Below are 16,268 nucleotides of genomic sequence, written 5' to 3' on the forward strand. Positions count from 1 at the left end.
TCTGTCTGTTACACTCTCTTCTCTCTCTGATATTTAATATGTCACAGAGGCATTAGGTCAAAAACTAGGAGGCCAGAAGAAATTAACAATTATTTTAAGCATTTGCTGTCAAAATCATAACAAGGATATAAGTTCTATAAGTAACTCTATACAAGTGGAATCTTAAAAAGGATCTGTACAACTCCCAACGGCCAATATAATTACCTAATGAATTTCTATGCTTATATATATATATATATAAAGAAGATCAATATCTAAAGCTATAGAAACAATAGGCTTTCAGACATTTAAATCGTCTGGACTAAATAGGTCTCTCAGCGAGAAGTACATTTGAAATAACCGAGATTATAATAATGGTAAAAATGACAGGTGTAATACATATACATGCAATTATGAAAATTCATCCTGTACTTGAATTGAGTTTTTGATTTGGAAAATATAGATATTTCGGAAATATCAACACAATTCAGTTGTAAAAATACAATTGCAAAATTTCAGGTCAAGGTCATAATCTAATTGCTCAATCAACAGCCTCAGTTTTATTTTATTTTTACTAGAATGGCAAGCTGAAATTATACTTTCAAAAAAGATCAATAGTTTGAACTTCAAGAAAATTCATGTGGTGAATAGGAACTGTATTCATGATAAGTGAGCAGAATCGACATCAAGACTTGAAGCTAAAATTTTTGGTACATTCAACTTTTAAACCAACCAAAACAAGGAATAACATTCTTTGTTTCATCTTTAATGTCTTATATCCTAAATTTAAGTTAAATTGAAATTATACCAACCTGACACCCAAGCAGTCTCAGAAAGCAATCCCAGGGACTGCTCTCTCAAAAAGTAGGACTGCTCTGGGACTGCCCTGGGAATGCTCTAGAAAGCAGTCCCAGCAGTCCCCGGGACTTCTTTCTGGGACTGCTTTGTTCAGCCAAGTGTGAATGAATCACGTGATGTTATGATTGACAAGAAAACCTTCCATTTCAGGTTAAAACAACATGTACATATACACTTTGATTGGGATCTTCATAATTATTTAAATCTGTCTAAATGTTGTAGTGAAATGAAACAATTTTACAATGCTGGCAATAAGTAACCCATATCTAACCAATCATTTGCAAATAAAAAATACGTGTACACGTAAGTGGAAAGAGGTTTTTGTTAGTTTAATATAGACGATAAGTGAATAAATCATTTAGGCGACTTTAAACACATTTATTTCAATAACCCAGTCAAGAAATAAATATAATTATGCTACGTAATTTTCTGAACCCAAGATACACAGGCACTTCACGTGTATGAAATATTGAAAAAATAATGAATAACAACAACAAAATTGCCTGACAGAACATGGACGTCAATTGATTTTACATTGTGGTTATCAGACCTATAAACTCTGCATGTATCTTTTTTCATTCGTATTCATAAACTATCATTCTGCTATAAATTCATGAAAAAGTGTCCCAAAAGTATTTTGAATATGTGCTGTTTTCATGTATAATGTATTGTTTTTCTCTTTAATTACATTGCAAGTCGTTTATCTCCAATTTCGAATACTGTATTGATGCGCTCCAGCGATTATCGACAATGTTTATTGATAATCTCACTGTCGGCTTAGCTCCTCCCACTAGTTATTTTAACCCCGCTAACAGGGACTGCTGGGACTGCTTTTTGGTTTGTTTACTGGGACTGCTGTGGGACTGCTGCGGGACTGCTTTCTGTCAGGTTGGGTCTGGTTGGTACTGTATAGTGTATATATATATATATATATATATATATATAATACACCTATTTACTGGCTATGGGAACAATAGCAAGTTTATTGTCCCCCAAGACAGCAACTATTTCCCAAGGCGCAGGTGTTTTATTATACCGAAGTAGACTTTACTTAATTGTGTCAGACATACCAAAGTGTAGTAAACTAACACTCAGTTTTAGCCTGGATGGAATCGACCGAGGTGATCCAAGTGGTAAACTAATTAGAGTTATCAGACTTTGATGTCACAGAAAAGAAAACGCGGGAAAATATAGCATCCGGTAAATACTTTCGAGACTATTTCCCTAGGGTGAGATAGTTCAGAAACTATTTCACGGCTAGCGTTATCCAGAAGAAATAGCAAATTTATTCACCTAACATTTATATAGCAAAAACATTCTGAGGTATGATAAATATATATATATATATATATATATATATATATATATATATATATATATATCCAATTATAAAAATCAAGAAACACAAATTGCAAATAACATTTTGCTTGCTTGAAATGTTATTTGAGTTTTTGTGTTTCTTGATTTTTATCATTGGATATATTTACTGCATCAGTACATACAGTTCACAGTTGTATATAATGTGAATATCTACAATAAGTATATGTGATTTTTGTTTCATTCACAACTACTTGGACTTTAAATAAAAATGCAAGTTACAGCTAGTCTATAAAGTTGCTATCAAAGTATCATCTACTTCAAATTTTAAAAAATATATATATTCGACCTAAATCTTGACTTAAAACGATGCATATAAAGAAGTGTTTGACTCATCTAAGTGAATATAATATTATAAGTAACACTACATGTATATAACCACCTAGTGGGGACACTTGAAATTCAGTCAGGTCATTATAATTTTGTCAAGCAAGTCATTTTTTGTGACAGACGTGCTGGGTCGATCCAAATAAAACCTATGTTTCAAATGATAATTACATTTACAGTAGATGCATATATGAATGAAATTTTCTGTTCCAAATATGATGTTTTCAAACATTTAATTACAAACAAGACCTATGATCTAATATCAGTAACTTTATAGGTAAAATGACTACTGCATATACATACTGTCACATACACCTAATGAAAGGATGAGTTTCATCATATTACGTGTATATCAGTAAAAATCTTTTTCTTTTTTTTATTTTTATTTTTTTATTTTTTTTTTTTACATATTTTAATATTTTTTCATATATCTTCTGTAGAAAATACCTAGGCTTTGATAGAGGCATAAAACCACACACTGTAAAACTTCAAAATGATACGCCAGTTTCGAGATACGTCCCAGTTATTTCCCTTTGGAGAACTCTCGTTCATAGTAAGGCATGAAACAATTTGTGTACATGCGGGAGTGGGACAAATATTCATCACTGCATAAGTGAATGTGCTCAGTAAGTTTCTTATACACATGCAGTTTCATCACCTGACTTTGACTGATACACAAACCAAGTAAATGATAAATATTCAAGAAGTAATCAAATACATGGGATTCTTATTATATCACGTTTAATTTGGATGTTTGTACATATCATATCCAAGATATTACTTGCAAATATGACATTGCTTTTATGTTTCCACTAAAGTAAAAATTTCTTTCGATAGTATTCTGTATTTTCTTCATTCACATATTGAAAAAGAAGCCACTTTTAATACATTTTATCATCTTCCTCACTGACTCTAGTTCCACTCTGGCATTCAAAGTTCCACTAAAAACACCTCCTACACAGAAGAGCTCTTATCTTGAAACTGGCATATTGTAATGTCACATCTGATATCGGAAACATAAATAATGGGCACTTCTAGAACAATAGAAATACACAGACACTGAAAAATAAGTATTGAAAAGGATATTGACTAAATATTGGAAATACACTAGCTGCCCTTGGACTTTTATATTGTGGAACCAGACTTCACCATGCAGCGTGCAGCTTCCATGCAAGTGAAATATTGTGTATGCAATAAGAGTAAATCTCTCTCTCTCCCTCATAGATCTCTAACTGTTGAGGAATTCTGCTACACATCATGTGACTTGTTTGTGTATCAATCATTAATTAAAATTAGAATGCCTTGACCTTGACAGAGGTCATTTCAAAATATACATAGCAGGTGTAGCAGAAAGGAATTTTTTTTTTCCTGAGTCTTAATTTGCCAATGAAATTGACATTTAGAAAATAAAGACTTTATTGGAAGAAAGATATATTCAAATGATTATGACCTTGACCTATTGTAACCTGACTAATTCCTATAAGAGCGGGAAGATTGCAATTACCTATAGTGGTTATAGTGACACTTCAAACAATTAAAATTTACCCAGTTTTCATTACAGATATAGTGTAAAGCTGCCAAATCTATTTTAATACAAATTTCTTGTAAACTGGGGGGAAGTAGATAACACTGAATCAGCCATAAATTCCTATATTCTCCCCCATCAGCTGAAACAGGTCATGTACGTAAACACTTCCATCATCAAATCCTGTTTACCAGGAAGTTTTGCAAAAGACACCTTCAGATCAATTTCTTTCCAGCATTACTAATGAGGATTGAACAATTCATAAACATCCCCCTCCACAGGCTCCTCCCACTCACGGCACACACCGTTTATGTCAGACTACGAGGTTAAACTCTCCTCCCTACACCAAATCACGGTGACCCACAACCTACGGCAACTTGGCTACTTGTCAAACCTGTAGAACTTTATTTCATCTGACATATCCTGCTTATTAGCCATCAAATTAGTGTTGTTTTCCATTAAAAGCAATTTTTTGATTTGTCATGTCAAAGTTCTGGTTCAGTGTATTCACCTTACACTGACAAATCGCAGATTGGGAGAGGACAATGCAGGTACAACATTCCCCTATAGCATCCATGTCTAACCCCGATAACAACTAATAATAAAACAATGTAAAATTCAAAATCACTTGATGAATTGAAATAAAAGGAAGCAATGTGTTTTGATTGCAAAAGTCAAGAATAGATAAGAATACCAGTATATCATTTTAAATAAAATGATCAAATTACAAATTGTAAGCATTTTCAACAGTTAGATCAAATGCAGTGGCATACATTTAACAAAGTTCAAGGTCATGTCTTGTACACATAATTTACAGGTACGTTAAGCCCATACCAGTTCCTTACAGAACATGCTAAAAGGAAACAAAGTCTCCGCACTCTCAACTCCTCATCATCTTGTAGGGAAGAGAGTACCAAACCTCAATGCTAACCACTGGCCCTCTCACTGATTAACTAATTAATTTTAGACAAATGGGCACCAACATTTAAAAGTTTATTCAAAGTGCTAATAAAAACGGCAAAAATTATGTAGGGTGCCATTGCTTTTATCTAAAGGTAATACATGTATTTGTACTTTTTTACAACACATAACGATCTGTAGTGAATTATGCCCTTCATTTCACACACCCCCCTACCATGGTTACAAATTTTCGCAGTCATTTCTTGAGTTTTGCCATAATTTTTCATCTGGACAATTAATTTAAACTTCTATAATATTTCTTTTAATTCCAAATGATTTCACTCTTGATATTAGCTAATCACACAACACCTAGACATTTATACCTCTGCTCAATGTTGGGTAAACTGTATCTTGGGTACGCATCCAGGGGTTAAGTACTCTCATTCCTTAATGGTCAAAAAGGTCATGGCCACAACATATAATTACGGATTTAGTGATTATCGATATTACTCCTATCATACTATAGTTGTATTACTGCGTAATAAAATATCTGGTTAGGTCCACCATCTATTTGTACTCACCTCTGTTACATACAAACATAAAAAGAACAATTTCTTGGTCAGTGCGTTTTGGTTTGTTTTTTTTATTTTGTGTCACCTGACAGATTGAAAAAGTCAGTAACTATCGGCAAGAAAAGAGTTTCCTCAGACAAAAATTCTCGTGGGGGTTAAAACCTCTGTAAAATCATTTTATATTCAATAATAGCTCTTCATATCAAAACAAAGATGAGGAGGCTTTCAAATTGATTACTGCTTACTACCATAAAACAACTTGATTTACCATGAAAAATAGCGTCATAAATCTCCAATTCTAAGTGTGTGATTAGCATATTTGGAAGGGCAATCCCACTGTATAGATTTGCACAGTAGAGAACATTTACACAGGAGAAATTTAAACAGCAGCTTTGGAGATATTAAGACACATAAAATTTAACAAACAGTCATAAACCTAACATTTTATTACTCAATATTGGTTTATAAATATTCTGAATTTATTCCAGAAATAAATTAGCATGGTTGAATACATTTTCTTCCAGTACATTCTCTGCAACTTCAATGCAAGTGAAAATTACATACCCAAAACTATTGGGGCTTTCCCATTTCAATCTATTTAACAATTTAAACAAATTAAAACAATTTGAAATAAAACATTTCTTAATTAAATGACACATTCATCTCATGTTTAATGTAAACAATGCTGATGTATACCTGTGCAAAACAGTCACATAATTGTAAAATATGCAATGATAATTGACACTTTGAAGCCAAAAGTCTCTCGTTAAAATCAATATTTATAGACCTAGATCAATATTTGTCACTTTATGAAGGCACATTTCATCTATTTATCAGTGTCTCCATTTAATGAAATATACAGTTGCACTTTATGTATGTAAAATCAGTGTAAATATATAAACGACACATCATTTCCAATTCAAATGCTGACACCACAGACAACATTCGCTCTGTATTCCAATAATTTCTCTGGCATAAGAACCTTCAAATTTCCGGGGTTAGACAATCTTAAAACTATCTTAAATACTAACTAGTTTTGCAGTTAATGATTTGACCTGACGAAGATAACAATTGATGTGCATGGATGTCTTAAGCAGGTATCTGCTTCAAGCCAAAATAGACTATGATCCCTCTTCATGCATTCATGCCTATTTTTACATCCCTCCCCCATACTTTTACAACCCCTTCCCCAAACCTTAGAACTTCTCAGTGCCTTCAATCCGGATCTGTAATTATCAACTAAAATCAGTTGCTTTTTAAGACTGAAGTTATCTGTGCACTCCTTTCTGTTTTTGTCTCTGAATTATGACCATGTGTCTTACAACACTGCATCCGGAACAACTCGGGCCTTTCACCGAAAAACACCCAAAGTGTTCCGAATGGCAATACTGAACACACGAAACAGTAAAGCTTAATGTCAATGATCATATATCAGAAAAACAATCTACCTGTATGTATTATATACATATGTTTAAATTAAAACGTAGAATAAGATATTTTCCTACCTATACCCTACACTTTTTTCTCTTGCCAAATGACAAGAAACTGGATTATCTTGTTGGTGTTTTTCTTTTTTTGGCCTTAAAGGGACTGATTCACGATCTTTCCCAAAATTTTGTTTTTCACTTTTAATGATCAAAATCTATTGTCTGATGTGTTTAAAAGATTTCACATTCAAATCAAGGTTATACATTATCACAGAAGCTCATTTTAGAGAGTTTATTATTTGTTTTGTAAACAAAGATTGCAGTATGCTATTATTTATGAAATTTTCAAAAGAAATGGATATCGATCTAAGTTTATTAGATCTTTCCCATTTCAAGCATTCTTTGGGTAAAATGTGTCATCTTTAAGTTAAAATTTGTGACTATGCAAAATTAAGATGCTTTATATTACAAAATTAACATTTCACTAATCTGTTTGTATACATAAAAAGACTCAGTCTTTGTTTACATAACACAGATAAAAGGCTAAAATATTGCTTTGAAGGTCAAAATTTTCACTGTCAACATTAAATCAGATATATTTTTAATGTTTAACATCAACAATGAAAAATAGTTTTTTTTTTCAAAAATCGTGAACCAGTCCCTTTAAGGATGTATGCTACACCAGAGAAATTTGATGTAGATGAAAAGTGGAGGATATGTACAACAATATTTTGAAGTTGAAAATTTTCAAATTTACTTTAGTTAAAAAACGCAGTTTTAGTAGAAAGCAATCTGGAAAAAAATTAAAGCCCCTGCTGGACTCGAACCTGCGACCTACAGTTCAGCAGCCGGTATGCTAACCAACTCGACTAGGTATTCAAATTGAAAAGGAAAAGTCAAATATTGCTGATATAGATTTTTTCATCCATGTTTACAAGCTCAGTGTTACACCCACATACAAATGCTCCCATTACTATATCCCCTGTCGCAATGAATTGAATTTTTTTTTAAGGTCTTTTATGAGAAAACATCTGATTGCTGACTTGCATGGGCCAATTAACATACTACCAGCAAATTACTATCGTAGAATCAATCATTTTCACCGAGTTCAATCTTGTGAAATATAATGTTTTTGAGTTTTGTTCTACCAATAAATTGTTTTAATATGATGTAAAAATATCTAAGAATTACTACAACTCACTTATCAAATCAAGAAAGGTCTCTTAATGCCATTTTGGGTGCTGCAACTCGATTTTTGGGCAGAAAAAGTGCAAACTATGCCCCCCCCCCCCCTTTCATTTTCTGGAGGACAATGTCCCTACCAGGGAAACAACAAACAAGAGTACCGCAAACGGTACATAATACACCCGTGAAATGCTCACATAGGGTGTTTTTCTTGTGCTATAATATGTATAACTTTGCTTCAGGTAGTATCAGCCATCATGAGGCTGTGACAAACTTTCATATGAACAAAGGGTCTTAAAATCTAGATTTCCTCAAAATGGACCAAGTTCAACAACCTGTAATTTTTTCAAAAATGGAAGAAAATCAAAATCCTTCCCCAGATGCACATCTTCAATACCCATACAAACACTCCACAAAATAAGAAGGTCCTCACTTGAAAACTGTGGGAGGAGTTGGGCGGACAAATTATGTACCCTCCATATAATAATTATTTCCAAATAAAGGGGCAAAACTCCTGGAAAAAAGGTTGAAATGGATCAAAATTGCAATATGATCTAGAGTGACCCACAAAGAAGCTACACAGCAAGTTTCAACATTATATGTGAAAGGGAAATGAAATTATAAAGAGAAAACCCCAAACGGACGGACAGACATCGCTGTACCATAATACGCCCCATCTAAAGACGGGCGTATAAAAAATAAAATACCCCCTCCTTAACATGCACACACACACACACACAAACACACACAACCACCAAATTAGAACTAATTTAACAGGATCATGCTATCCCTTCTTAAAAACGAATGAAGGTGACTTTTAAAATTCTCCTTTTGCCCTAATAAACAATTTCATTACTTTCCCTTCCCATTTTCACAAAGAAAATGATTATGACTTCTGTCAAATTTAATGAATATCAACAGTCAGTCCAAGGAAACCCTACCTTACATTTAACTGAGAAATATGGGCCAGTAGCATTAAACAAAATTTATGTTGACAAAGAATTAAATATACACTTCACAGACACACTACGAAAAAGTGGTCACCTGAAGTACAAAATTTTTTAACATCTCTAAGTGGAATTAATATGATAATTAAACATGACCAAAATTAATTCTATTAATAATCCATAAATCTGGCCATGTTTTTCATTGTTCCATTAAAAGTGAAGTTAATCAACACCCAGAACAGCACAATTAGAGAATTATCTAATTAAATATTCATACAACAGCACTGACAGTCGTTGATGAAATTTGCAGATGAATACATTTTAATGGAATTCACAGTGAAGTTTCATTATGAATTCTGAATGGATAGGACCAATTTAACAAATGATAGAGAGAATGAAATTTTTAAATTTCTTATGTCTAGTCAGACCTCCAGATAATTTTTTACCACAAAGAGTATTTATATACTCCCTGATTTTCAAATCAATGAGTACTTTGCTTTTCAGAAAAATTCAAAAGTGTATTTTGTTAATTTACTGATTATCTTTGCTGTTTTGCATAGAAGATGTCACCAGATAAACGATACTTCTTCCGTTAAACTTTAACTTTATACTAAAAGGCCGCTCCAGCTATTTATGGGGAAAATCCTTTGCAGTTCTTTTTATTACAACTATTCATTGATATTGGGAATTTGATATTTATCATTGATGCATTAAATTTGAATATGTCAGACACTCAGTCACTTGATGATGATCCAATTCTGTATATCATTCGTCCACGATTGATAATACAAGTTTTTTTCCTGTACTTTCGACCGAACAATAACTCTTTAAGAAAGAAAGTATAACAAGTAGGCCTATACGATAGTGTTTTGAGTTAACTCTTCCAATTTTTCAAAATTGTGATTGTCATCAAAACATGTTTAGTGCTAAATATCATGTATGATCAAGCCCTGGGCTAACCTCAATTCATATGAATAGATAATTCATATTTATATCACACTACATGTATCACAAATACGCGGACTAATACGCATTACTTTCGGAGTGTAATGCGTATTTACATTCGCTAATGCGTAATTGTACGCATGAATGTCAACTTAAATGCGTATTTGGTAAAATTTAATGCGTATTTACGCTGATACGCACCTTATCTGGAGCTCTGTCTAGTGGTTAACTGTTTAAAAAAATTGTAACAAGAGTACCGCAAACGGTACATAATACGCCCGTGAAATGCTTACATAGGGTGTTCTTCTTGTGCTATAATTTGTATAACTTTGCTTCAGGTAATATCAGCCATCATGAGGCTGTGACAAACTTTCATATGAACAAAAATCAATAGGGGTCATCTACTCCTTATGCTGTACCAGTGTACCAAGTTTGGTGTCAATCAAGCAAATAATTCTTAAAATATAGGAGACAATATATTACTATGTCCAGTTCAACAATTGACTTTTGACCTCAAAATCAATATGGGTCATCTTCTCCTGAAGATGTACCAGTGTACTAAGTTTGATATCTGTCAAGCAAAAGGGTTATCAAGATATTGAGTGGACAGTATATTACTATGTCCAGTTTGACCTTTGACCATGTGACCTCAAAATCAACAGGAGTCATCTCCTCCTGAATATACACCACTGTACTAGGTTTGATGTCTGTCAAGCAAAGGGTTCTAAAGATATTGAGCGGACAGTATATTCCAATGTCCAGGTTGACCCTTGACCTTTAAACATGTGACCTCAAAATCAAAAGGGATCATCTTCTCCTGAAGATGTACCAGTGTACCGAGTTTGATGTCTGTCAAGCAAAGGGTTCTCAAGATATTGAACATACAGTATATTCCTATGTCCAGTTTGACCCTTGACCATGTGACCTCAAAATCAATAGGGGTCATCTACTCCTAAGGATGTACCAGTGTACTAAGTTTGATGTTTTTCAAGAAAAGGATTCTCAAGATATTGAGCAGACATTATATTCCTATGTCCAGACTAATCCACACATGAAATATCATTATCATCAAGTGAATGGTTCTCAAGATATTGAGCGGACAACATGTGGTCTACCGACCGACCGACCAACAGGTGCTAACCAATATGCCCCTCTTCTTTGAAGGGGGAATAATAAGAAGGCTCTCACTTGGAAACTGTGGGAGGAGTAAGGCGGACAAATTATGTACCCTCCATATAATAATTATTTCCAAATAAAGGGGCAAAACTCCTGGAAAAAAGGTCGAAATGGATCAAAATTGCAGTATGATCTTGAGTGACCCAGAAAGAAGCTACACAGCAAGTTTCAGCATGATACATGTATGTGAAAGGTAAATGAAATTATAAAGAGAAAACCCTGAACGAACGGACGGATGGACAGACATCGCTGTACCATAATACGTCCCATCTAAAGATGGGCGTATAAAAACCAGTCCTACAGCAACCAGAACATTTTATCAAGGGCTTTACTACACATAGCATCCCAACATATTCTCTCTAAATAAGTTGCAAGGGGATAAGAAACACATTTATCACACTAATTTCCTTCTTTTTTTTTTTGGAAAAAAAAGGTTATTTACATTGGATAGATATAATAATTGCATCAACTTCACAATTCCTTTAGTTTCCATGACAAAGAGGTAGAATTTCCAGTCCCTATGAAAGCAATGAACTTGTTTGTACATCATATTGCATAAACAATCGACCCCTAAACAATAGAGCCCTTCATTGCTGTACCTCTGACTGTAGTATGAACATGTATTGAGTTCTAACTTACTATAGATAAACATTTATATCTTCACATATCATATACCTTCATCTAATAAGCAACAATCAAAATTGGGTGGTTGTTATTGTTTTTTGGGGGGTGGGGGTGGGGGGTGCAATATACATGTACTATTTTCTCAACTCATACATTGGGAAACAAGAATTGTACAATATTCTGAAATGAAGTGCAGAATTGTTTTGAGGCATGACTATGGAAGAATTATGAAAATATTAAAGCAGATCTAGCTCTGACAATGAAGAAATGAGTACAGAGTCAGATGAAGCAGTCCTCTCTCATTTACACTCTCATCTTTCATTTTCTGATAAAAAAAATTCCACAACTGCTGCAGGACAAATTCGTTCCATGTACACCTTATTCTCACTCCATAAAATCCACCACTGGTCAGCTTCTTTCTCTATCAGGCATGATGTGGCACACAATCACCTGTCTCGTTTTGTTTTTGTTTTTGTTTTGGTCACATCAAACATATTATACTGATACTGGAGTTAATCTAATTCATACAATTGAAGTGGGAGAATTGGATCGAAATAGAAAAACACACCATAATGGCAATTTTCTTTAACAGCTCTACCCTTGACCCATACCAGAGTTGTGCTACATGTACAATGCATTCTTTACATGAGACTTTTAAAAGTATGCGTGTGTCACAACATAAATCCGATTTTACAAAAAGAAAGCCAGCTGTTTTAAAATAAATTTTTTTTATAAGGAGGTGAGATTGTGGATTGAGATATTTTTTTCCTTATTTAATAACAAAGAATGTCTTACAGGTCTTGTCAATGTTGATATAATTGAGCATTAAAAACGGAACTTGAGCCCGTTAGTCAATCAATATTGCCTGGATTTTTTAAGTACTTAAATTCTTTACAACATGATTTCAAAGTCAAACAAACTTGTGTTGACAAGTGCAGAACACAAAATCCATTAAACAAATTTTCTTTCAGTGCTGAGGACTGAGTTGTGTGCTCATGGTGTTTGAGTTTACGTAATTGTCACTTCTTTGACAGTGAATCCTTTGTGTTGTTTTCTGATTAAGCTGCCTTTTAAACATTTGGTAAGCTGGTTAGAAATTTACCAACATTTTAATGCAGGCCTGCAATGGAGACAATTTCTGTACGGGGCCGTCTGGACGAAGCAATTTAATCCTCATCTTGACCCCCAGGGCAATGTCGCCTTACAATATGACAATACACTTAATACACCTCAAAATTATCACTTAATGTAGACTAGGGGCCAGCAAACAACTATGTGTTAAGATATTTAGATGATTTTATTTTGTTTGCTTTGACATGAATGGATAAATTCTCCTGAACATTTATTTTCTTTTCTGTACCAAGAAAAAAGAAACATAGTTTTGCTTTAAAGAAAAATTCCAGGGTCTGTAGGTTGCAAATTTAATGAAGTTTATAAATGTCTGAGATGAAAATCAGGTAATCTTTTATTAAAAGGTGTCATTTTTTAAAATTTATGGTCTCCATTTGTCCAAATCTGCTACTACCATCACCTCAAACACTTTATTCTCTTTGCAAAACTAAGATATTTTTGGGGATTTCAAGTCCACAGTTTGTAAAACATGACGAACCTATAAAGAAAGTGTTTACAAAATATATGTTTGTTTTTTTATCATCATCATTTTTCAAAATTTTAAGGCATAGTAATTAATGCTCACTAAGACTGTGACTCAGTGCTCCTATTTTTAGTTTCTTTATCTATATATGCATGGCAGCCATTGACTAAATTCTCATTTCCCTTGGCTTTCTTAGTCCTTATGATACAATGATCTTGTTTAAAAACATTAAGTTTTGTATATTTCCCTACTTCCTTCTTTTCATTTCATTTGTATAAAAAAATTTCATCTCATCCAAAGAGTCAATCATGTTTTAAAGATAAAAATGTATTCATGAAACATCTTTAAATCCTATTCTGACATTTCACCTTGACAAGTATGTAACCTTGACTTTTCAGCTTATTAATCATAAAGTATCTGTCTAAATGTTAAGTACAAAAGTTACGACCAAAATCAAAGTTGCAGACAAACAGACAGACGATCAGAAAGGAAAACAACGCAATGCCCCTAATCTTCATCTTATAGAGGCATAACAAATTCCTCTCTGATTAAGATAAAATCTTTGATCTGTTCCTGAATCTGATTATGTTGCTTCATAAAGTGATATATCAGATTTTGGAGTGGATTAAAGATCTTATTTTAACTAGATAAATTCACTTGTAGTCCTGTATTTAGATATTTTAATTGTACTCACATTTTACCATCCCCAAGGTAGCGCTCCAAGTCCATGTCCAAGGCTTCATCTATCACTAGGTCCTGGGCTACAAAACACACAAAAAAATGCACTGATACTTGTTTCCCACCATCATTCATCTTCAATAGAAAATCCACGGTAAAATTTACCACAAAAATCGTTCAATGGTCCAGATGGAAAATTCACCACCATATTGGAATCCAAATTCAATAATGAATGTCTGATAATTATTCAGATTATCAAGATTGTTTAGATATATAATTTGGGGGTCATGGTCAGTTTCAGCAAAACTTTCACTTCTCCGTCTGTTAAATGTCCCGTTCTAACAGGAATATATGCAAAGATCCAAGATCTCGTACGTTCATTTCCAAAACAGAAATGCAAATTGGATGACATCAATATGTGATACACTCTTGAATTATTATAATAATGAACCTCATAACAAAACAGTAATTGTCACTTACATGTTTAATTTAATATCCAAGAGGATATTATCTAAGCAGGAGGAATTTGCATGCAGTATGTTTTCTTCAAATTAGTTAGGACTTTTTACACAAATTATGATAACCAATTTCAAGACCTAGAGTTACAAAGAGCAAGTATTATGTATATGTATTCAAAAGACATGTTGAAAAAGTTGAATCTAAATGGAGACCAAATTTTACCTCAGTTAATTATAGAACAGTATGTATATTGAATAACTTCTGTAAATATAGCTTCTGTGGTTGCAAGAAGTACATGTACATGTATCATTACATGTTTTTTTGGTTCAAGAAAAGCCCTAGCACCTTCATGTACATTGTATATACTTCTCACCGGATGTAGACTCGATAGTATTTCTGCCCATGTGAAAAAAACCTGCTGAGAAAGAGGACACCACTTAAATCTGTCACATTCAAGATTTCCATGAAGCCAATTGATGATTTCAGATATCTAAAATACTCATGCAGACATGAATTTACTTTGTTAAAAGTGTGTATCCTTAATTTCCTCTTAATGTCACCCAACACGCAATGTTACGAGGAATGAAAATGATGTCATACTGAGCATTATGAGACACCTGGGACATTTTGATAACTACATTTTAGGTCATTATTTTATGCATGAGTAAAGATAAGAAATCACATTTTCAAACTGAAATGATATAAAAATGAATTATTAGTGATCGATATATACTAAATTTGTGGATTTTTCCAAACAATTACTATTTCATTTGCCAATTATGTTGGTCTAACCTGTTCAAATATTTCTGTCCTCTGATACAAAATTGTCGAATATTAATTATATTTTTCAACTACAAAAGAGGTGCTTATTAGAAAATTTACTTAACATTTATGATAAAATATACTTAGTAAGTATACAATTTTTTGTACACTTCTGGATATCATACTCTGAAATTTTACAGTATGCATTAATCATATTCATATCTGGAAAAGATATAAAAAGTTGGAAATGGTGCTTGCTATCACATGATATTTTGTTAAATCAACACTAATGATAACTGCTATAAAGACCTTGATTATGTCTTCATTAAAAGCAGTAAATTTTGAGAATCTGCTTTTATAATCTGAACCATGACATAGCAATTCCGTCATTTCATTAATGAATAGTCATATAAGTGCGCACATTCTCGCTCGATCTTCAATCCACATGGTCCAATGGCTAGTTTAAATTGAGTCTATAAGGAGAACTTTTCAAACAAATTTAATTATAATCATTTTCTCTCAAATTTTCAATCTGAAGTAAATGGATAATAAAAAATATTAGCACCTAATCAAGGAAAATAAAAACAAGGAAACAGTACACATTAAAATAATTAATTAATTCAAGAATGGCACAAAGATCTCCTGTCGGAGAGAATGCGTAGTACACAGAAAGGTGACAAATGTGACAGAAATAACGATATAAAAATACAAGTCTCTGATTATAAAGCAAAAAATATCACGACAGATACTTTAATTTTTAACGTCAATAGGGCCACACTTTATGTAAGCATCTGAAATCTTTAAATCTGCTGAAGATATTAATATTTACATTTCCAATGTTTTTGCTTTCGATATCTTTATCAATTAAAACAATAGCCATTTCCTCATGCATGTGAACAATCTTGATAAATATAGTACGACTATTTGTACAAC

General features: G+C 33.0%; 1 protein-coding gene and 1 long non-coding RNA gene across 28 annotated transcripts in view; one reads left to right on the plus strand and one right to left on the minus strand.

Moving 5' to 3' along the window:
* The window catches only part of LOC125683089 (myelin regulatory factor-like), a 77,718-nt gene that overhangs the window by 47,347 nt on the left and 14,103 nt on the right, over positions 1-16,268 (minus strand). For all 27 annotated transcript variants that reach the window (XM_056140764.1, XM_048923856.2, XM_056140783.1 and 24 more), the window contains one exon: positions 14,131-14,197. In XM_056140764.1, coding sequence (XP_055996739.1) covers positions 14,131-14,197 — 67 coding nt within the window. The remainder of the gene's footprint in view (positions 1-14,130; positions 14,198-16,268) is intronic.
* Positions 1-16,268, plus strand: part of LOC130046953 (uncharacterized) — a 45,810-nt gene that overhangs the window by 21,204 nt on the left and 8,338 nt on the right. The gene's annotated exons all lie outside the window — the stretch shown is intronic.

Source organism: Ostrea edulis, chromosome 6 (assembly GCF_947568905.1).
Source record: "Ostrea edulis chromosome 6, xbOstEdul1.1, whole genome shotgun sequence".
Lineage (NCBI taxonomy): Eukaryota > Metazoa > Mollusca > Bivalvia > Ostreida > Ostreidae > Ostrea > Ostrea edulis.